Here is a 24,366-nt window from a genome sequence, read left to right as displayed (position 1 = left end):
CATTTTCGAGGTTGCGTTGTTTTGGGTTCGAGTCTTTAATTTTTTTTTAATTTTCTTTTTATCCAAAACATGGCAACACTTTTGTGTCTAATTGCGCCATGCCGTTAAAACTAACCGAATTCCCTTTCTAACAAAAAATCAACGCTATTTTAAAACAGTTTTATTTTCACTCTGTTTTGCTAATTTTCGAGTTCAGTATCGATTACGTAATGTGTTGTCATATAGTGTGTTGTGCTTCTTTTTAAAAGAGAATAATAAATTTATAAATTTTTTACGTGTTGTTTCTGGTTGCAAAAATGGTAAATATATTTCCAATTTATTTATTGGCAGAGTTATATTATTTTTGTTTTCTAAAGGTTCACTTTGTTTAATTTTCTTTTTAAAAAGTAGTATTTTCGTAACCTCGAAACCTGTATTCGATCTTTACATGGTTTGCTATAGAGAATCTTAATTCACTTTGCGGCGTTTCAATTTGCGTCTTGTTCTTTTGGAACGTAACCACGACGCAAAGTAAGGTATTGGTGTATATCATCTTTTAAAAGTTTTATATACAAGGTTTTCTCTAACATAGTCAGAGCCTTTATTTCTATTTAGAATTCCTAGATGGAGGGAGGAAATCCTGCATAGGACGCCTGGGAATGGAGTTCCCAGGCTGTGTCAGACATACTGACTAAAACCTCCCTACGTCTGCTCTGTTACATTTAAGTTTCTTATAGTTACATTTACTTACTGTCTAATATATCTATGGTATTAATTATTCTTGTTTATATTATACTAATTATTTTATTAAGCTATTGACATGTATTCTTGACAATATTTCCATCGACAAAATAAGGAAATAAAACCAAATCCATTAATATTCTTCACTTGTCTGGAGTTGATATAAAAAATTTGTAAAATAATTTATCCTGTCACATGCAAGTGCTTCATTAATTCTTCTCTGCAAGACAAGGACAAAAAGAAAATATATTTTAAAGGTACCTTCTTAATTATACAGTGTCAGCTACTGTAGGAAGGTGGTGACAAATGCAATAGGTAAAAATAAAACAAACACTAAAATATAGAAATAAAAGAAATATAGTAGTACCAAATATAGTGCAATAAACAGAATAATATAAGATGATAATTATAAAGAAAATAAGTGTTAAATAGTTGAACAAAAAATGTAATGTTGCAAAATAAAATAGTAAGGAAACCTAGAATGTAGTGGTTGAGGATGGATGTATGGCTAATGGAATGAAAGAGAAAGACTGGGAAAATTGTAGAATGAAAGAAACAGTACGACAGATAAGATGATACAGAAGAAAGAGAAGAATGATAATAATAAAAAAATATGAATAAATTACTAGAAATAAAAAGTCCCTGTCCCACACGAGATAGGGGAACGAGAGGTCCCCAACAGCGGGGACCATTAAAAAAAATTATACAGTGTATTTATAATGTAAATTATCTTTTATTAACACATAAAATTTGAATAGACGAACAAGCACTTTCGAATCGTCGATCAATATTAAATATCTGCGTTGTTGTCCCTACAGGAAGCTACCATCAGCTCGGAAGGCAGTTCTGCTAAGAGAATGCAAGAATCTCAACAGTTGCTCTTTACAAATATAGTTTTATAAAGAACGTGCGACAATAATTAGCTTCCTGTGTGAGCATCCACAACATTTAATTCCACGCATTAACATCAGTATAGTATTCTTGGATAGAATAATATACTTTTTTAATATTGAATGATAAACGATACAATGAAATTTATATCAGGTATAATTGAATAAACGTGACAGTGTGAAAAAAACGTTTCTACTTACATAACTGATGACAGATATCTACTGTACATTTACAGAAAAAAAATTGTATAGTTGTGCACCTTTGTAATTTGTTTAACTTAATACTAACATTAAGTTAAATAAATTGTAATAAATGTACCTTATATATAGAACTTAAGCGCTTTAAGTAATATATGTTCAACAAATCCCAAAACGCTATGACTTGAACCTGCAAATGGACTAGCTCTCCCAATTAAATTATTTCATAAGACTGAATAATAATTACTCGAATAGTTCATATAAGCGGTGATTTCCAACATTTACCAGCAAGAAATACGCGAACAAATATAGATTGCTTCGAGTTGTAGAGACAGCGATCGGGTCTGTCGGGGCTGACGACCCGCGTAGCAGGCTTGGAAAGGCCACTTACCAGACTCCTCTCTACGTCCAGTCAGTTTTAAGATAATGATTTTAAAAGCTTCAGACAGGTTTTAATACTTCAACAAGTTATAGAAAGATTTCTCTGTTACAGTTCTTGCTTTAAGTATTCTCTCTATCTCACTTATGTATATTGTCAAAAATTGTGTCAAAATATACACGGTCTTTTGTATATGTCTAATGAGGTTGCATTAATAATAATAGTATAACATTGCAATTATGATACTTTTTTATGTGAGATATACGTACCATAGAAAAGCATGCAAAAAACACTTGCAAAAAATACTATTGAAAAGAGGTATTTTTTTTTTAAAACCAGGTTAATTATTATGATTTTATTATTACAAAAGTATTTATAAAAGGAAAACATTAATTTATTATAAATTATATAAATGTGTATTTTAAATTCAATCTAGAAGTACAATATTTAAAAATACAAATTGAATTAAATATATATATATATATATATATATATATATATATATTAAGTTAGATTTAAGCTACAGGATAACGAAGGTAACGTGACAAATTTAATAGAGATAATCTAAATTGGTACCGATTGGCTCCTGGGAATCCCCGCACGTGTTGGTATATGCACACATTTGTAAGAGATATTATTTTGTTTTTCTCTTTCCATTTGATCAATGAGTTTTCGCAGCCATTAAGCCTATTGGTTTAAGTAAAAGTTCCAGCGATAGTATCCTCAGCGAGTAACCTATATATTACATTAAAACCTTTGCTCGTATATCTCTGGTATATTTATATGTTTATTCCTCCACCACTACTTTGGTATATTTATTAAAAATATATACAAAATAATAAAGTTTAAGTGTGCTTGCTATACTAAAATAAACGCTTTTAACTACATGCATATGTATATATATACGATAGATATAAAAACATTAAAATTCATTTAATTTTTATCTGTCTGTACGGATTTTTTCCGGATAATCTCTCTGAAATGGCTGGACCGATTTCAACGGAACTTATACTGGCATGTAGCTTATGTAATAAGGAGTAACTTAGTTTACACTTATATTATATTATTAAAAAAAAAAAAAATCCTACGCATACGAAGTCGCGGGCATAGTTAGTATTAAATATTTTTGTGAAACATTAAAATTATTTCCATTCGAATAATGTATTGCATATCTATTTGATTAACACAATAGTTACTTATCTTATAACAATGGTAGGAGAAATATAACATAGTAATAAATTTTACCAGTAGATATCGAATTTTTTACATCTAGCAACACTGTTTCGATCAAGTAGGCGCTAACATAACACCATATTTATTATTTTCTATCACATTCCAGATTTATAATGTCCCCAGGTATACTTAGATCTCCCTTTTAGATGTTCAATTACAACGGGTGGAAGCGGCTTGCATCTAAATTTTTTAACAAGATCTTCTGAACATCTGGTGGACTTTCTATTCTGCGTTTTCCGGCCTATAGTGTACACTCTAAAACTTTAACGCACCTGTGATGCCTTTTTTTTAATGGCCCTCGCTATTGGGGGCCTCTCTTACCCCTAACTAGTTGGGATCAGGGTCTTTATTTAAAAAATAAGTTTTTCAATTATCTTATTTTTATTCTTCGCTCGTTTGCATACATCTTAATTTCTTTTGTTCTTACCTTTTTTCCTTCACAATATCTTTTATTTTGTTTTTTTAATTCCTCCTTGCTTTCTTCGCCTTCCTTCCATCATCTTATTACTCTTAGGTGGGTAGGTACATTTTTATTTATTCTTTATTTTATTATTTACATATTCTATTTTTTTATGTTATAGTTTTCTTTGGGTTTCTTAATACATTACTACACTCTTTTTATTCTATTTTTAGTCTATTTTTTATATTATTAATTGACTAAGTAGTTATTTTATGTGCAGTTCATTTAGTACCTACTTATCTCAGTGATGCCTACTGGTGTGTTAATTGTATATTCCGATCGCGTTAACTGTATATTTGGTTTCGTTCGGTTATATAAGTTACATTTTCTTTAAATTTGCTATAGCTCGTTGAGCTAAGAGTGGGGAACAACGTTTTACTAAACATATTTGTTGCACCTTCGTATTTAGCAACAATTTTTTTATGTACGCTTTCATACCTCTACTGTTAAGTGGTAGAGACTTGAATATGTAAGATATGCTATTTTTACAGGCCACGTTGACAAGTATTGCGCTACCTGCATAGACTTCTCGTGAATTCGACATCTACAGACTCCAGGTCGCAAGTCAGAAAAGAACAAATATTTAGCAACTTCCGCACATGCAGTGGTAGTCGTGCAACAAAGTGCACCGCCCGCCAGCCCGCTGACAAATGCGTATGCGGCAAACAATACGAATTACACAACCGCCACCACCAAATTACTCAACGCGTGTTTCACCCCTCCACGGGGCATCTTCAGGAGTTATGTTACACCGATTAGTGCCAAACACAGAGTGAGCTCAGTCCGTCGCCGCTTGTTATTTATATGCCACCTCCTCCCCCACTACTACTCAAAGTCACGTGACCGATCACTCGTGCGACCTTGTCCACTGACATTTCAGAAGAGCAAATGTTATAGCTACGTAGGTGATCTTGGTTCTTTATCTGATCTCCTCATTTCTAATCCCGTAGCGAAAATCCGAGGATAGCCTTTTCCATTCTTCTCTTGATGATCTTCAGTCTTTTTATAAGGATTGTCGTAAGTGATCTCATTTACAGTTTTACTTATCCTATTTTGGATTATTCTAGACTTACCGGCTCTAAAACTCCATTGTGTTTTACATTATTTCTTCTGTTGATTTAATTTTAATTTTCTATTAGTAAGTTAATATATATCAACCTGCTTTTCACTCTATTGTGGAAAACCATACGGATTTTATATCTACCTTATCTTATATGCTAGCTTAATCTTTCTTTATACATTTCTGCTGTGTGTAAGTCACCTATTCTAAAAATAGATGGCATTTATCTAATGGATTGAGGCGTTACTTGCGGAAGTCCATTCTAAGTAAGAAAAGAACTAATATATAGCTACTTCCGCTATGTAGCAAACACCGAGTGAACCGAATGGTGTTTGGCACTAATCGGTGTAACATTACTCCTAAGGATGCCTCGTGGAGAGGTGAAACACGTGTTGAGTGATTTAACGGTGGTAGTTGTGTAATTCGCATTTCGCGGGCTGACGGGCGGTGCACTTTATCGCACGACTACTGCTTCATATCGGAAGTAGCTTTATATTAGACCTTTTCTTACATAGATTTCTTATGGCACACTACTATATCTATTTCTTAACATCGTCTTTAGCTGCTTAGAGATATATTCGTTTCGTCGATTCTCAAAATTGGACGTGTCAAGTTTGACTGTTTGGTATAGATACCAACGAATACTATTTCACGAATTAAGTGTAATATTTGACTTGAGAATATACTAAGCTGTGATCTAGAAACGAAGATGAAAGGAGAAAGGTGATGTACGGGCGATGATTTGAATGTAAACAAAGATAGAGATCGAGAAGGACAGAGGAAAATTCCAGTTTACGAGATTGTAGTCGATGAAATGATAGAATAAATTTAAAAAATATAAATAAAAAATTTATGCGAGTTGTAACGTAACTGCCCGATAGAGAGGGGAATAATAGGACCCCAAAAAGAGAGGGGGGGCATAAAAAAGAAATGCCTATAATGCCCACAACAAAAGTCCTACTTAAAGTTATCTAAAACGTCAATGTTTTCTATATTAAGTAACAATTTAATACAATATATTCTAACATATATTCATGTAATAGTAGATAATTACATCGGAGGTTTGGACCCGCGCAAGAAACGTGGGTTTAATGGAGTCGAAGATAAGAGGTCTGAGGTTTATCGTGTGTAATTCGAGAATGAATAATGAACGCAATCTGAAATCTTTATCTACCGTCCGAAAATACAGGCCGTAAATATTGAGTCAAGTTAAATTGAATAAGACAATAATAAAGCATCTGTTTGAAAAAAGAACCAATTTAAATGTCCGGAATAAATGTAATACGGACAAATTATTGTTCAATTACGTACCGTTAATACAGCTATATACTGATTTGTAGAAAACTAGGGGAAGCTAGAGTAAGCTGGGGTAAGCTAGGGTAAGCTAGGGTAAGCTAGAGTAAGCTATTTTTGTAACCATGTTATTGGGGCCTCTCGTTCAACCTCTGGAAGTATGGACAGAGAATATATACAAGGGTTGATATTTTTTTCAGTTTTTTTTTTATTGCGTATTTCATATTTTAAATTTTAAAAAGCTTTTCTTCATTCTTCCTTCATAAATTCTATCAATCTTTATCATTTTCCTTAATATCACAGATATATTACAATTTGATTAAATAAGTTTTCTTTGGTATACTTAGATCATGTTCATTGTTCCTTTTATGATTTTACCTATTAATTTTATTAATTTGTTTTGATATAATTGTTTTATTAATATTTGTATTAATATTTTTAATTGTTTTATAATTATTTAGTTTTTATAAAGTTTAGATCATATCCCATCTTTTTTTTGGTTTTTATTTCTTTTTATTGATTTTTGCATTATTATTCTGCAGTACTTTAGAAAAGTTGGGCGATTGTCCTCGTCGCCCATTAGAGAAGGGATATTGCTTTTTTCTACTCTGTTTCCAGCTTCTATGTCGAAATTTGTTCGGAGTCCAGCTCGAAAAAGAGTAATCTATGGTAAGGTACGGTAAGCTAGAGTAAGCTAGGGTAAGATAGGGTAAGCTTGGGTAAGCTAGAGTAAATTAGGATAAGGTAGGGTAAATTACGACAAAATTAAAGAGTAAAGCCTATTATAGTATAGTATAAATAGTATTATATAATAGTGTAACCTAGTAAAGTGGCCTTTAATCGGCTGATATGAATAATTTTATGAAAAGCCACCACATTGTACTATCTATAGTATAGCACACATACACACATAGATACGCACTTGCATAAACACATATATGTACACACACACAGACAGAAGGGATTGAGATTGAATGAGAAAAAGGAAAAGCGGAGTATTTAACATTTCCTTATTGAAAAACCTATTTAATTTAGAGTATTCTGCCAAAGCAAAAAACATTTTGCTTAAAAGGAAATTTCGTAGACATACCCTTTTAAAATAACTAATCTTTTACAAAAATAAATTCGAAGAAATTTCGTTTTAATTTTTATAGACATTTCAAAATACAATTACATGAATTTACTGAGAATTATAATTCCTGAAATTCTCTGAAATTAATAAATAGAGAAATAAAATGTTACAAAAACTTCTGTAAAAACATCATGTGAAATTCACGTATGTTCAGTTTCTAAGGGAATGCTATATTAGCTATTCAACATATAAGAATTACATTTGATACCAAAAATATCTACGAACAAAACAAAAGATATATTAATAGTGAATGTATTTATAATATATACATATATATACATAAATAACATCAACATCTCACACGGATATTATAAGCCTTGAGGTTGGATTAAATTTTGATAAGGAAAACCCATTTGCCGGGACTCCACGTCAATTATAACGACAATCTGTGTGTATGTGTATATTCATGTGTACAGGAGTACTGTGTAGAAATATATAATCGTTGTCTACACGATGTTACTCTTTCTGGATTGTTTTTATTTCATTAAGAAAGTATAAAAACTTTTTTACATATAACAGTTTACATATAGCAAGAATGCAGTACAATGGAAACCATATTGCACTCTGAACAAATGGCCATATGTCTTGAAATGAACTGTTCAGCATAGCACCACCCACATGATAGATATATGATCTTGTTAAAGTCGCTTCTATATCTAATGTGAATAGGTGGAGGGTGTTATTACTAGTGGTGGAAGTTTACTGAAATAATGATGATATTTATGACTCCTTTCATCATCGTTGTTTCAGTCCATTTACCCCCACCACTGAAAGGCTTAGACCTCGCTGAAACTATTCAATGTGATATACCATAATCGCCAAGTTTAGCGAGTTGGCGATCACATTATCATATTATGGTAAGTAGAGGGCGCTGCTGTCTCTTCTCTGGAAATTTTTGTCTTAACTAAAGTATATAATATGTATTATATATTGAATCAAACCTACGACCTATAGTCCCAAGTCTCAGTTCTCTAACGCTGAGATACCTCTGCTCTAAAAGCAAATGTAGAATAAATAAATTTGGCAGTGACAACCGCTGGGATGTTAAATTCAAATTTAATTTATCTTTATTAAAGTAGGCTCCCTATCTTGTTGAAACTTGTTTGTAATAGTGGGAATGCTGTAAATTAAAATAACAAAGGGCGATATTAAAGATTGTATCTCGTGAATTGAACCCCATGTCTACGATCCCAAGTCTTTGTCACTTACTGCTTAGCTACAACTGCTTACTGTATGCTTATTATTACTTAAATGTGGTTCGATGTCCCATGCTGCGCTTACAGGTCCGTTCTTAACTTAAGAAACTTAAAGCCTTAACAAGAATTTGTTCTTCTCGTTTTTATAACCAGCCTTACAAACAAAACCTTTATTTAAATCAGTGATTCCCAAAGTGGTCTATATCGACCCCTAGGGGTCTATGACAAACTGCAAGGGGTCTACGTCAGCAAAAAAAAATTTGGGGGTCCATGAAATGAAAATGGGGGTCCACGATAGTGGATCTCAACACATACACTAATAGTACCTATTTACTTACATCATACTATTTTAACATATCAAAACATTTACATTATTTATAAAAGTACCTATGAAGTAAAACAATTGTTTATTTAATGTTTCGTATATTCTACATAACAGATACAAAATTTTATTTTGAGTAGTTTTAATTTAAATTCAATTAATAAATGTATAAATTACCATGTGTTTTTACTTTAAGTTTTTAACATTAAACTTCACTACAGTTAGAAATTTACAGGAAATCGATATCAGGTAAGTAGGGGGTCTACCCAAGGGGTCTACAACACAAAAAGTTTGGGGAACTCTGATTTAAATCATATGCGTACGTAATTATTTATTATAGTCACGTCAATGTTAAACTGAAAATTTTTTAACCCACAAGAACTCTAATAATAAACGAACAAAAAAGCAACAGGCGATGAAAAATAAAAAAACGAACTTAATAATATTATTATTTAATTAATATATATAATAATTACTTATAAATTTCCTATAGTGATTTGTAGTATGCGTAAAAGATTGAAGAGGTGAATTCATAGCTCTTCTGCTCTTAACGAATATATACACGATGTCATTGATAACACCTTGCATAGGTTAGTATAGAAAAAGATACAACCATGATTAATTAAGAAACGGTTGAAAAGGAAGGGAACAGCCTTGGTTGTTACTTTAAAAAAATCAATATATCTTTATTTAAGTAGACATTTACATGCTTTTTTGAATCGTCGATTATTTAATCATTATAAGTAGCAAGCTACCACCAACTAACACTGATCTGTTGAAAAGAGCCTTCCAGAAACTCAATAGTTGCACTTTTAAATGAAATTTAACAATTTTTGATTTGTACATTATAATATCAACCATGTAAATGAGTCAACAAACTAAGTTCTACACATTTCGATAAAATAGAAATTCTTAAATGCTATAATAAGATTTATTCAATAATATACTATGAATTTTAGATTTAAAACTAAGAAACGGAAGGTTTTTTTTTGTTTATTGTGGAACTTTATTATATTTGCGTAATATAAAGCTCAACGAATTCGCTGGCTTGGTCACTTGGAGTGAATGGGATCGGATCGGAGCGTGAAGGTAGCGTACCTCGAAAAACCGAGGGGTCGAAGACCAGTGGGTAGACCCAGGTATCGCTGGATCGATCGCGTTGAGGCAGACTTGCGCGAATTTAATGTCAACCAATGGCAGAAGATGGCGCAAGATAGAGGAAAGTGGAAGTCTCTCGCTTCGGAGGCCAAGACCCACTTTGGGTCGCTGAGCCAGCGAAGTAAGTAAGTAAGTATTATATATGCGAACACCCAGACCCATATTATATGTTATTTAATGAATTTTATATCTATTTAGTACCATATTTTTGATGGGAAGATGAAAAAGATATCTATTACTGAAAAAAGGCTTACTTAAAAGATTTAAAATAGAATTGGCTGAAAGCTACCTATATTTATTGTCTTCCGACCAACTTATTAAAGTAAGATAAGCACCAATATTTATCCACTTCCGCACATGCAGTGGTAGTCGTGCAACAAATGGCACCGCCCGCCAGCCCGCTGATAAATGCGTATGCGACAAACAATGCGAATTACACAACTGCCACCGTTAATTCACTCAACACGTGTTTCACCCCTCCACGGGGCATCTTCAGGAGTTATGTTACACTGATTAGTGCCAAACATAGAGTCACTCTGTCTGCATGTGCGGAAGTGGCTAAATATTGGTCCTTATATTACTTGTGTGGTATATAGTAATTAACATTAAATTTATTACACCATTTTTTCGTGAACATTTACAACTACCACGTAATAGCTTACACACCACCCTGTGTTTAGATATATCTGTGGCGTGCATATCGCGCGCCACTCAAACACCAAGCTCTTACCCACGTGACCGTCAATCGCATGGCGGCGGCGGCAGTGAAACAGATACATGACAGATGGCGCCACAGTAGACGCAACGAAAATCTGCATCGCGCTGTTGAGAGTCTCCGCGCTCATTATAAGGGCTAGCGGAGGTGCGGTCAACGCAGGAAGAAGCAAATGAAGATCAAGAAGCAACCGACGAACAAGAAGCAATCGACGAACGAGATACAACCGACGAACTACCGAAGCACAAGAAGCTACCGAAGAACAAGAAGCTACCGTACCACGACCACTCCTACATATCTATAAGCAAATATTTAAAAATAATTGTAAAAATAAATATTTATATTATATTAATATCATGTGCAGTTCAAAACCGTATAATTATATTTCAATACATATGTTAGCTTTAATAAGCTAGCACACAAGTTACATATCTAAGTTAAATATCATTTGCAAATATTATGGTACAGAAATTAAAATCTATTCTGAAAATTAGATATAGAGAGCCGTTTGACGTTTAAACATAATTTATAACTGAAAAATAGTAGCAGCTAATTACAAACAACGATTTCTTATATAAAATCTCATATAATTCACACTCCATGTATTTGTTATATAGGATTACCATTTCTTACTAACACGTTTAGGAAATAAAGAACTCTGCGTACAATAATACCACACTGCTATCGTCAAATCGCCTGATAAGCGAAGCTAATATATCCTCCTATAGATATCTTTTGTAGAAACATATACCGATTATATATATATATATGGGTATATATATACATACATATATATATATATATATACATATATATATACATATATATATATATATATATATATATATATATGTATGTATATATATATATATAAATAAGTCATAATGAATTATTATTACATAATTTTATAAAAAAAAAACATAAAAATAAAACTTGAAATAAATAATAGAATTAATTTTGCATTTATATTTTTATCTATATGTATAGATATAAATATATACTTATATTATTATACTTAATATACTTTTACTTGATATAAATATTATACTTAATACTCTTAAAGTTCGACATATAACAACCGAAACGAAATGATCTAGTTGTTCTTGCACAGTTCAGTGAGGTGTATATATATATATAAGTCATAATGAATTATTATTACATAATTTTATAAAAAAAAACATAAAAATAAAACTTTAAGTAAATAATAGAATCAATTTTGCATTCATACTTTTATCTATATGTATAGATATAAATATATACTTATATTATTATACTTAATATACTTTTACTTGATATAAATATTATACTTAATACTCTTAAAGTTCGACATATAACAACCGAAACGAAATGATCTAGTTGTTCTTGCACAGTTCAGTGAGGTGTATATATATATATAAATCATAATGAATTATTATTACATAATTTTATAAAAAAATACATAAAAAATAAAACTTGAAATAAACAAAAGAATCATTTTTGCATTTATATATATGTATCTATATGTATAGATATAAATATATACTTTTACTTTATATACTTATACTTGATATAAATATTATACTTCAATACTCTTAAAGTTCGAATATAACAGCCGAAACGAAATGATCTAGTTGTTCTTGCACAGTTCACTGAGCTGTGATGTTGATACAGGTGGCGATTGGATCGGAATTTCGATGTGCTTTCGGACAATTTGTGGCTCCATTCTACGGACTCAATAATCATTGGTAGCTGTAATACAAGTGCCTGTGGCTGGTTAAACATTAATTTTATTCACAAACACGTGAAAAACTTTTTACTGCGTTGTGGAAAAGTTTTAACTGTGACGTGAAATAACTGTGTCGTGAAATTTTTTTTTACTGTGGTGTGGAAAAATGTGACTATTGAATTGTACACTGGCTTTCCTAGTCAGCCAGGACTGATTTTTGGGTCCTCTTTTTGGGACCTCTTGTTACTTCCTGCCATGTTTTAATTTTACCCTTTTATGTCACTTTGTACTTTCTTCGTTTATAGCCAAATCTTTCACCACGCAGGCCGTTCGATTGTGGAATGATTTACAGCTGAATATAAGACGTGCTAACTCACTACCTATTTAAGAAAAGGACCAATATTTAACCACTTCCGCACATGCAGTGGTAGTCGTGCAACAAAGTACACCGCCCGCCAGCCCGCTGATAAATGCGTATGTAAACAATGCGAATTATACAACTGCCACCGTTAAATCACTCAACACGTGTTTCACTCCTCCACGGGGTATCTTCAAGAGTTATGTTACACCGACTAGTGCCAAACACAGAGAGATTTTTTTGGTTAAAATACAAGCGAACGAAGCCACGGGCAGAGTTATGTAATAAATCAGTAGTAAATACATCTTTACTCTTCGTAAATGTAATTATTTTTACACGCCAGTGGATACCTTTCAATTAGATAGAAAATCTTTTCCAATCCATCAACAGGTTCTCTGTAAGAAATCGTGAAATGCGATAAGACAGCCTTAATCCAGTTCGCCTCACGTACACACAACAGAATTTAGGGGATTTATGAACATTAGATATCTTTACTTAACTAAATGGCTATTTCTCACATACGATTAAAGCAAATACACAAGTAAAACACTATTAACTAAAGCCTTTAATTTCTCTTTTGTTTTTACAACCAATTTAAAAATAAGTTCAAAATAAATTTCGGTGTTTTGTAAAAAGGTAATAGAAAAAATTCATAAAAGGCAATAAATAAATATATAATAAATACATTTAAAAAACTTTTAAGTTAAACGGTTTTTTGATACCCATATTGTGGTGGTTGTGGAAAAATATGTACCTAGTCCGCTATATTGGAACGGCGTCCATCTTGAATTTTAAATTTTGACAAAATCGTGTTTTACTAATGTAGCCCTTTCATTTGATACCCATATTGAGGGGGTTAAGGAAAAATATGTAATCCGCCATTTTGTATCGGCGGCCATCTTAGATTTATAATGTTATTGATTTTAATATATTGTATTGTCATCTAAATTAAATCTGTGTACCAAATTTCAGATCAATCTGACAACGGGAAGGTGCTTAAATTTCAATTTCTAATTCATACCCAAATAAATAAACAAATAAATTCCGTACGAGTCGAACTAAATAAAACTATTTAAAAACAAGAATATTGTAAATAATAAACAAGTTGATAACATAAATGTAAATTAAATGCGTTAAATACAGTAAGAAATTAAAGAAGAAATAAGAACAAATAAATTGATAAACGAATGATTAAAATAATATACGTAAATTTGTAGAATTCTGAAGGGAAAGCGAAGGAATAGGTGACAGAAATTGCGAATGTTTTGTAGAAATAAAAAAAAGAAAATTTAACAATGTAAATACAGACCCTGTCCACCCATGATAAGCAGTGAACAAGAGGCCCCAAACACGCGGCCAATAAAAAAGTCAATATACAGGTGTTTGGTTTTATTTATTTACTTAGTTACACTTTTTTGCACACCTTAACTAAAAAAGAAGAAACGATTCTCATAGAGGTACAAGAGGCGGTGTTATCGCTCAAGGCGATCTATACCAGACAACCTTTGGATGGAGATGAGAGACATGAAGGAGTAGGCAGTTTAGGATGTACATACGTATATATATATATATATATATATATATAACATACATACATAAGTACAAAAATACTTACAAACTTATATTTACGTGGCAAAGATACTACATAAATACGAATAATTAAGAAATGCTATACAATATCCTATTTTAGAGGCCTACGAAGTGCTCTTTTACCATTTATTTAAATACTGACATCGATTTAGCGCATCTTATTGGTTATATGTATAAGGCTTTAATATGGTTCATTGCTTATTTGTCAATCAATGTCTGGTACACCAAAAATTAATGGTTTTCGAAATATTAAATAATGATGTACATACATACAATTATATACATGACTACACACACACGCACACACACACACACACATATATATATATATATAACACATATGTACAAAAATACTTACATATACATTTAACCATATATTACGTAAATATATATATATATATATATACATATATATATATATATATATATATATATTTACGTAGCAAAGGAAAGTGGGGGATATATCATAATCGCGATGCCCATCTTATGGAAACTTTTATTACTAGTGACAATCCTATATAATTAATGCACGAAACTTGCATTGTTTAAGATTGTATCATATAAACTACTAGCTGATACCGCAAACGTTGTTTTGCAAAAAAAAATATATTTTAATCTAAAAATAAAAAATAAGGGTTGATCGTAGAGGGGTGAAAATTTATGGTTGTATGTATTCTTATATGCTGTATCATAAAAAAATAAAAACAAAAAGTTTCGTTAAAAATATTTTTTTTTTTAAATGTGAACAACCTTTATCACTTAGGGGTATAGAAAATAGATAGTAGCCGATTCTCAGACCTACTGAATACGCATATTAAATTTGGTAAAAATCAGTCAAGCCGTTTCAGAGGAGTTCAAGTTCGAACACCGTGACACGAGAATTTTATATATTAGATTATATATTTCTACTGTTTTCATACTATGATTGTTAATTAACGCGTCGTATGATAAGACCACCCATTTTAATATTTTATTTATTATTTTGCAACTATTTATATGTATTTTAGCGTGTACAATAAAGAATATTTTATTATTAATTAAGTTCTCAGTCCTCTAACGCTGTATTGACTGGTGTTATGGTTTTTGTAAAGTAAATATATTTATATCTCTGGGACATTATGTTTTTGGATACCATATACCAGCTAAGTGTCGTGAAGGATGCTAGTAGTATGTCCACCTTTTGAATGGTAGAGTTATGTAAGCCAGCATGACAATCGTGTGAACGTTACAGGTCTACATTGAGCTTTCCTAATGCTCTCGTCAAACTTTCTTCCCATAAAACAATTTTTTTTCAATTTCGAACCTTAAACTAGTAAAAATAAAAACTAATATTCCATGTAAGATTTACTAGGCTATCCTACCTTTTAAGTATTGTAACTTATGGAATTTAGGGACGCGTTATTGCGGTCACGTCATATCCGGTACGGTCGCACCGTATAGCATCTGTTTCAAATTTAGAAATGATTTATTACTTTATTGAAAACGAACCTTACATAGGATGAATGGTTATGGAAAATGCTTCAACGTGAACGCTCTTTTGTCAGAAAGTTTTACAACTATTTTCAAACACTCTTTATAAAGTGATAGCCTTGAAATATGTAACAATAATTTATTTTTTATATAGCAATACGCCAGGGCAATAACCTGTGCAAAGATCAAGTTTCAATATTAATATGTAATGATTTTTACACGCTTTTTTGCAATATTATCATTACAGTATTTAATATTTCGGAAACCATTAATTTTTAGTGTACCAGACATTGATTGACAAATGAGCAATGAACCCAATAAAGCCTTAACCTATAACCAATAAGATGCGCTAAATCGCTGTCAGTATTTAAATAAATGGTAAAAGAGCACTTTGTAGGCCTCTAAAAGAATAATTGTGAAGGATCAGAGAGAGAGAGATGGTGAAAATGGGAGTTTAAAAATAAATCATTGTAAATCATATTCCTGTCTAATAATAAGACAGTGGAACGAGAGGTCCACTATAATGGAGGCCATATAAAATAGAGAGTCATAGAACCTAAACCCTAAACTGCCCTCTCCTCCATATCTTTTATCTCCATCCAAAGGTTGTCTGGTATAGATCGCCTTGAGCGATAAGACCGCCTCTTGTACCTCTATTTGAATTGTTTCTTCCTTTTTAATTATGGTGTGCAAAAAAGTGTAAATAAATAAATGAATAAAACCACTCAACTGTATATTGACTTTTTTATTGTGCCTGTGATTGGGGCCTCCTGTTCACCACCTTTCATGGGTGGACAGGGTCTGTATTTACATTGTTATATTTTCTTTCGTTTTTATTTCCGTACGACATTCGCAATATCTGTCACCTATTCCTTCGCTTTCCCTTCAGAATTCTACAATTATACGTATATTATTTAAATCATTCGTAAATTAATTTATTTATTTTTAAATTCTTATTTATTTTCTTACTGTATTTAACGCATTTAATTTACATTTCTGTTATCAACTCGTTTATAATTCTCAATATTCTCGTTTTTATATATCTATTCATTGCCTTTTATTATGTTTTTCTATTACCTTTCAACAAAACACCAGAATTTATATCGAACCTATTTTAAAATTGGTTGGAATAACGAAAGAGAGATTAAAGGCTTTAGTTAATAGTGTTTTACTTGTGTATTTGCTTTAATCGTATTATATATTTATAATTTTTTTTCTATTACTTTTCTACAAAACACCAGAATTTATTTCGACCTTTTTTTTTAAATTGGTTGAAATAACAAAAGAAATATATTTATTGATTTAAGAATATATTATAAATAAATAACAGGTTGTCAAATATCTCCCTTCCGCTTTTTTGCTCTTTATTCAATGCTTTATAAAAAGTGTTACAGTGATCGGATTTAGTTCAAATATGCGCCGTTTTGTTCGATAATCTGTTTCCATCTAGACGGCAACTTCATAATACCTCCCTCGTAGAAGCCCCCCTCCTTATTTGCGAAGAACTCGGACAGCCACTTTTCACAAACCTCTTTTGAGTTCAACTTTACACCACCAAGGGCGTTCGCCATGGACAGGAACAGGTGGTAATCACTTGGCGCTATGTCCGGGCTATATGGTGGATGTGATAAAACCTCCCATCCGAGCTCCCGTAGCTTCTGACGAGTCATCAACGAAGTGTGTGGTCTGGCGTTGTCCTGGTGGAACACTACACCCTTCCTGTTGGCCAATTCTGGACGCTTCTGGTCGATCGCCTGCTTCAAGCGGTCCAGTTGTTCGCAGTAGATGGTAGAATTAAGCGTCTGGCCATATGGGAGCAGCTCATAGTGGATGATTCCCTTCCAATCCCACCAAACACTCGTCAATCCCGGCTTGGCCACTGTTATATATATATATATATATATATATAAATATATATATATATATATAACATACGAACCATTATGGGCAGGTATAATGCATGAAATAAATCGAGTTCAGTACAGACACGTGCCCGACCCGCGGTCCGAGCTCTCCGCTGCATTATTTATGACTTGGACATCCGTCTGCCAATTCACGTAATATTTAAGGCTGCAAATAATTCCACAAATACTTTAATCAATATATTTGTTACTTACAAACAGATTACAATGATTGTTTATATATTTAAAGGTGCATTTGTTTCAACATATAGATTATTTATTGATACTTCCAAATAAATTTCAAAACAATCCCTGTTTGAAACGCACTTTTGCCAACGGTTTTTTTCAGTTCTCGAAACAGTCAAAGTAGTCTTTCTGGTATAGCCTTCAAGACCTTCTTTGATAGTGAGTAGCACTAATCGGTGTAACATAACTCCTGAGGATGCCCCGTGGAGGTGCGAAACATGTGTTGGGTGATTTGACAGTGGTAGTTGTGTAATTCGCATTGTTTGCCGCATACGCATTTGTCAGCGGGCTGGCAGGCGGTGCACTTTGTTGCACGACTACCACTGCATATGCGGAAGCGGCTGAATATTGGTCCTTTTCTTACTTAAGATGGACTTTCGCAAGGTAACGCCTGGTTCCATTAAATATTCTTTAATTCGGGTTTTATCCTCTTAATCGTGTCAAAACGGCGTCACCGCGTTAGCCTTTTGAGTTTGCTGAATACCCAGAAGTCGCATGGATCCAAATCAGGTGTACACTGTGATTGCGCAACGATATGAGTCGAGTTTTTCACTTTGTTTAAAAAAAAATGAGCGTTTTTGGCACAATTCGAAACTTAATGCGTTTGAGACACGAAATATTATGCTTTAGACCAGGGATGAGCAACCCGCCGCCCGCGGGCTGCATGCGGCTCTCGAGGCATGTAAAAATTTAATTTATTTTTATGTAAAAAAAACCGAGAAGCAAGGCTTCAAGGGTAACAAGTGTGTCTAATTAGTTTTGAATATCTTTAATACAAACATATACCACGTTTATAGCATGTTTTGAACCTTGTATATATACTTTATTTTCTTCATGGCCCCTTGTTTTTGAAACTGCGGCCCTCCGAGCAAAAAAGGTTGCTCACCCCTGCTATAGACAGTCCTACCAACCCAAGAAAAAAATTTATATATATATATATATATATATATATATATACATAGATATATATATATACATATAATTAGACTAATGTACTTTATGCGTCTAATCATCCGTTAAGAACTTCCAATCATCATGTATGTATATATATACTCGCTATCAGGTTAAGATTGTCATGTATATGATTTCATAGTAAAATATATAATAATAAATAATACATACATTATAATATATAATGATACTAATAAAATATAAACACACACACATATATATGTGTGTATGTGTGTGTGTGTGTGTATAGTATAAACCAACAGTTACAATTTAGAAATTATATTTCCTTTACAAAAAGCGTCCGTGAAACGTGTTTTTGTTTATGTATGAAGGGGATATGAAAACAAAATGTGCCAGACGGACATACGCGTGAGCGGCATTACTTCAATTTATTTTCGAAGAAGGTACAAGTTCAACAGGTAAATGGAATTATTGTTATAACACACTTTGGCTCTAGACGTGTTGACCTTTGCCTCGTTTGTATGAGAATTTTTTTTTTATTAAACAAAGGTAATAGATACATGGAGCCTTAAACAAATTATAAACGTCACTGTCATTAAAAGTACTGTTATAATTATAATTAATTTTTTATCTTAAAGATATTATACAATAAAAAACAATAATTTATTTGTGAATTATCGTAATGTCGCTTTCTTTATTTGACACATTTAAATCATTACTAGCTGTTCCCGCAAACGTTATTTTGCAAAAAAAAATAGGGTTTTAATTAACAAAAAAAAATAAGGGTTGATCGTAGAGGGGTAAAAAATTTAGGTTGTATGTATTTTTGTATGCTGTATCATAATAAAATAAAAACCAAAAAATGCCTAAAAAATAAAAAAAATAATTTAGGGGTGGACCACCCTTATCACTTAGGGGCATGAAAAATAGTAGCCGATTCTCAGATCTACTGAATACGCATATAAAATTTGGTAAAAGTCGATCAAGCAGTTTAGGACGAGTTCAAGTTCGAACACCGTGACACGAGAATTTTATATATTAGATTGTTATACTGTTAGTGTACTTAGTGTAAAAAAGTTAAAATAAAACAAAAATAAATTATTTCAGATACGATAAACACATCACACGAGCAGTCGTCTTCTTAGATATCGCCTTGTTAGTATCGATGTTACTCACTTCTTCGCAATACAATCTATTCTTCTCTGTAACACGTTCTCATCGATATTAGGATGATAAGTAATCGTTTTGCATTTTCAGCAGTTTCCAAAAGCTGTTGCTGACAAGTAAATGAAATCTAATAATTGTAGTAATAAATAGCCATTAGTATATTCATGTGTTTTAATGTGATTATTTTTTCTATAATTTGGATTTCACTTTTTTATGACATTAACTTGTTTCACTTACCATTATTAATTTATATCTGCACTGCGTAATGGTTAACTGGTAGAGAATGCCTTTATAATGAAGTTTGCCGTATACATACAATTTGTAAACAGATTATATATTATTATATATGATAATAAAATAGGAGAATTTTACAAAGTAAAATGAAGACTCTGTCCTCCAACGATAGGAGTAGAATGAGAGGTTCCAAATAAATAGATGAATTTGCACGTAACAATGCACTTAGAATTTCGTTGTATTTTGATAGTCCTTGGCTGTTCCCAAGGTGACACTTAAGTCCGTGTTACATCTCAAGGATACCTAAGTTAGTAATTTGAATTATTCACAAAGAGCCATTATGTTTTGAATTCATTAAAATTAAAATTTTATTAAAATTCACTTTCTTTTATAGATTTTTTATTTGTTACATCGGTATCCAATTTTTTTTTTCATTTACATACTTTATTATAGCTTCTCGGACATTTTAATTTTTGTTTTCAGATAATTTAACTCACGATTCTGGAAATTGAAGTTCACTCACTATTCCGGAAAATTTACTTCGCTGTTCCGGATGTTTTACCTATAGGTCGTTTGTCTATATTATGGTAAAAACTTCTTTTCACCCATCGTCGTCCCGTCTAGATATTATCTACCTGTGACACTCAAGGAAGGTTCTAGAGGAAGACCAGGGATTTATTGGTCTGACCTCACGATTTAACAACAATCGGATAGATAGTACGTCACCGGGTGTGAACCGCGAATACTCGCAGTGAAGCAGTGTTCGCGGAGTAACGAAGTACATCGCGAATAGCGAATATTCGTCCATTGCTGTTTTAGTTCGGCGCTGTAAAGAAATACGTATTTTAGTTCAAGTTGCAATTTATTTCGAGTTGCGCATATTTATGTATATACATATGTGGTAATTGGGATGCAGGGATTGAGTTTAAAAGTCTTTAGTGGGGCACAATTATTTAGTTTTAAAAAGCAATCCTAACCTAAAACTGCGCATGCTTCCTTCGTCGTTCAAACGTCGTCTGTCTCCCTTTCTCTTACATGCCTCTCGCTTGTACCATCTGACGTTCCTATTCAGACATGCTCTAACGATCCATATATACGAGTATAAATATATCCATGTGCTTCTTATTACAAGCATTACGATATATTTATCTCTACTCTTGAAACATTAAGAGCCTGATCAGCTGTGGATGAAACAGACAAACACACACAAATTTTCTTAGTTATTCTAGTAACTTCAATGCTGTATATTGCACGTGTATTACCAATCCTGACGGCGGGAGAATACGAAATATATATTAACGATTTTACTTCATAATAAAATGTGTAAGTTCTATTTTCTACAGCATTGTACTTGCTAGAGCTGTTTGAAAGAATACATACATTACATTATTTACTTAACATATTAATGTAAAATATCCAAGTATATAAAAATATGAACATATTAATACAACAATAAGTACAATAATGTAACAAACTGTATATTTGGTGTAGAAAAAATCGTTGACCTAGAAAATGCAAATTTAAACAAATTTTTATACATCGATGGAAAGTCAATCTATGAGTATCAACTTGGTCGCACTTGGGTGCTGTAATCCCTTCTCAAGTGTCGTCTCAAGGGTTCCTTGGCATCATCTTTGTAATTCCACTAAAGAAGCCATTATAACTTACCTCTTCAGATAAATAAGTAGGTGCATTTTTTTTGTCTTTTGCGTTATTTGCTATTTAAATGTAACGGAATTGTGTTAGCTTCGCCGAGAATGGAGCACTGAGGCGAACTATAAAAAACAATGTAAGTAATATGAACATACATTTACAGGTGTAGTATAAAGCCTTTTTAAGGAAATTTTAGTAAACATTTTTAAAACTTGTTGATAAGAGTAATAATATTAATTATTAATAATAATTATGAAGCACAACAACAAAGATAAATAGTTTATTACAACAATAAATATTATTATTATTATTAACAACAGCAACAACAATAATTATAATAAAAGTAATTATAATTATAAACCATAATTATGACAAGAAATCACAGGAGAAATCTGTTTCCATCAGCGAACGCTTAACGGCTGAAATGATGACGATGATGATGACAATGACGACGACGACGACGATGATGACGATAATAATGACAATGAAGATGATTATGATGACGACGATGATGATAATGACGATACTAATGACAATGAAGATGATTATGATGACGACGATGATGATAATGACAACGACGATAATGACGATAATAATGACAATGAAGATGATTATGATAACGACGATGATGATTATGATGACGACGATGATGACGATAATAATGAAAATGAAGATGATTATGATGACGATGATAATAATAATGACGACGACGATGATGACGATAATAATGACAATGAAAATGATTATGATGACTATGATGATCACGATTATAATGATGATAAAAATGATAATGGTGGTGATTCTTCCTCTGTTTCTATAAACGATAAAAAGATAAATAAATAAATATTTCTTTAGCCAAAGAAACCTACAATACAATTTTACGAAATTTGAGTCCCAAAATATTTGCAAAAGTTTTTGTGAAACAAAACCTTTAAATCCTTTATCATACGCAAGCCTTAATGACTTATCATCAAATCAACACGATATGTCTTCATATATTATGATGTAAGGAAAATCTTTCATGTTGTAATTTCACTTTGCTTAAGTGTCTGCGAAGGTAACAATTTAACTTTTGTAATTAGTTAACTTGTCTGGCGTTCGTACTTGGCAAGGCGTAAGTTTAACGGATCCACAATTTTAAATAAAACCCCGTTTGAAAGTTATAATAAGTTTTAATAACTTAATACACGGTACATCTGACTTTAAGTGAATGTAGTCTACAGACTTAACTTTGATTTATTTGCTTTTCGAAAATATTTACGTAAACAAAAATATGTTTTTATACCTCATTTATGAATCTAGTTAACAAAACACTTTTCGTATACAAAAACAGTAAAAAGAAGATTTTTAATGTTATTCTAGATATCGCAATATTTAAAGACAAAGGTCTTTGACCAACGTGTATTGCCGGTGATGATTTATGGATCTCATATGTGGTCGTTTACGATGGGCCTGATGAAAAGGCTCATGCTCCCTCAGATAGAAAAGGAGATGAAGAAGTTTTGCTGCGCGATCGAATTAGAAAAGAGGAGATACGAAGAAGAATCAGTGTTACTGATAAAATTCGAACAATTACTCGTCTACTTTTAAATTACCCTGTTTAGTTTTAGTTGAAATGATGATGATTTCAAAAGGAGGCGGTACATATCTGTAGAATGTAAATATAATTTTGAAAGCTTTTCAATGAGATTTTACTTTGGTTTTAAACGAAGAAATTTCTTTATAAATCCAGAAATTTTAAACGCAACAGGCCAGGGTTTGAAATTACGTTTTTGGACAAAAACACTCACCTAGGTAAACTATTTGAAGTCCCTTGTAGTGCTTTGTACACATTAAACATAACAAGTAATATTTCGTTCGCGCTTGAAGAATGTTCATAACAAAGGGTTGGATGCCTCTTGTGTATTTTCAGTAACATACGTGATATTGTCTATTTAAAATAAAAATAATTTAACAATTACAATTCTTTAATGGAATCAGGTGTTATTTTGCGGAAGTCTATCCTAAGTAAGAAGAGGACCAATCCAATATTTAGCCACTTCCGCACATGCAGTGGTAGTCGTCATACTGGTACATCATCATCATAATGGTAGTTATCATCACCATCGTCAAAATAGTAGTCATAATAATAATAGTAGTAGTAGTAGTATAATCGTAGTCATCATCATCATTATCGTCATCACCATAGTCACGAATATCGCAATCGTCATCATCGTCATTTTATTCGTCATTATCGTTGTTATCATAATCTGCTATAAAACTGCAGCTAAAGATAGATTTCCCACAGTAATTTTTTTCTGTTAAATAGTAAATAAGAAATATTGAATGAACAATTGAAAAGAAAAATTAGTACGAACTTAAACGAAGGTAGGCT

At 32.0% G+C, this 24,366-nt stretch overlaps 1 protein-coding gene across 1 annotated transcript; it reads left to right on the top strand.

Moving 5' to 3' along the window:
- Positions 1–10,086: 10,086 nt before the first annotated feature.
- Positions 10,087–22,835, top strand: LOC137926763 (nucleolar transcription factor 1-like). The gene is made up of 2 exons (XM_068770458.1): positions 10,087–10,162; positions 22,483–22,835. Exons 1-2 carry the CDS (start codon positions 10,087–10,089, stop codon positions 22,833–22,835), a joined length of 429 nt encoding a protein of 142 aa, XP_068626559.1.
- Positions 22,836–24,366: the final 1,531 nt, after the last annotated feature.

Source organism: Battus philenor, unplaced genomic scaffold, assembly GCF_028537555.1.
Source record: "Battus philenor isolate CCGP_79_NKW_IND1 unplaced genomic scaffold, ilBatPhil1.0.hap1 SCAF_3, whole genome shotgun sequence".
Lineage (NCBI taxonomy): Eukaryota > Metazoa > Arthropoda > Insecta > Lepidoptera > Papilionidae > Battus > Battus philenor.
Note: the sequence above shows the minus strand (reverse complement) of the source record. Positions and strands in the feature narration are given on the sequence as shown.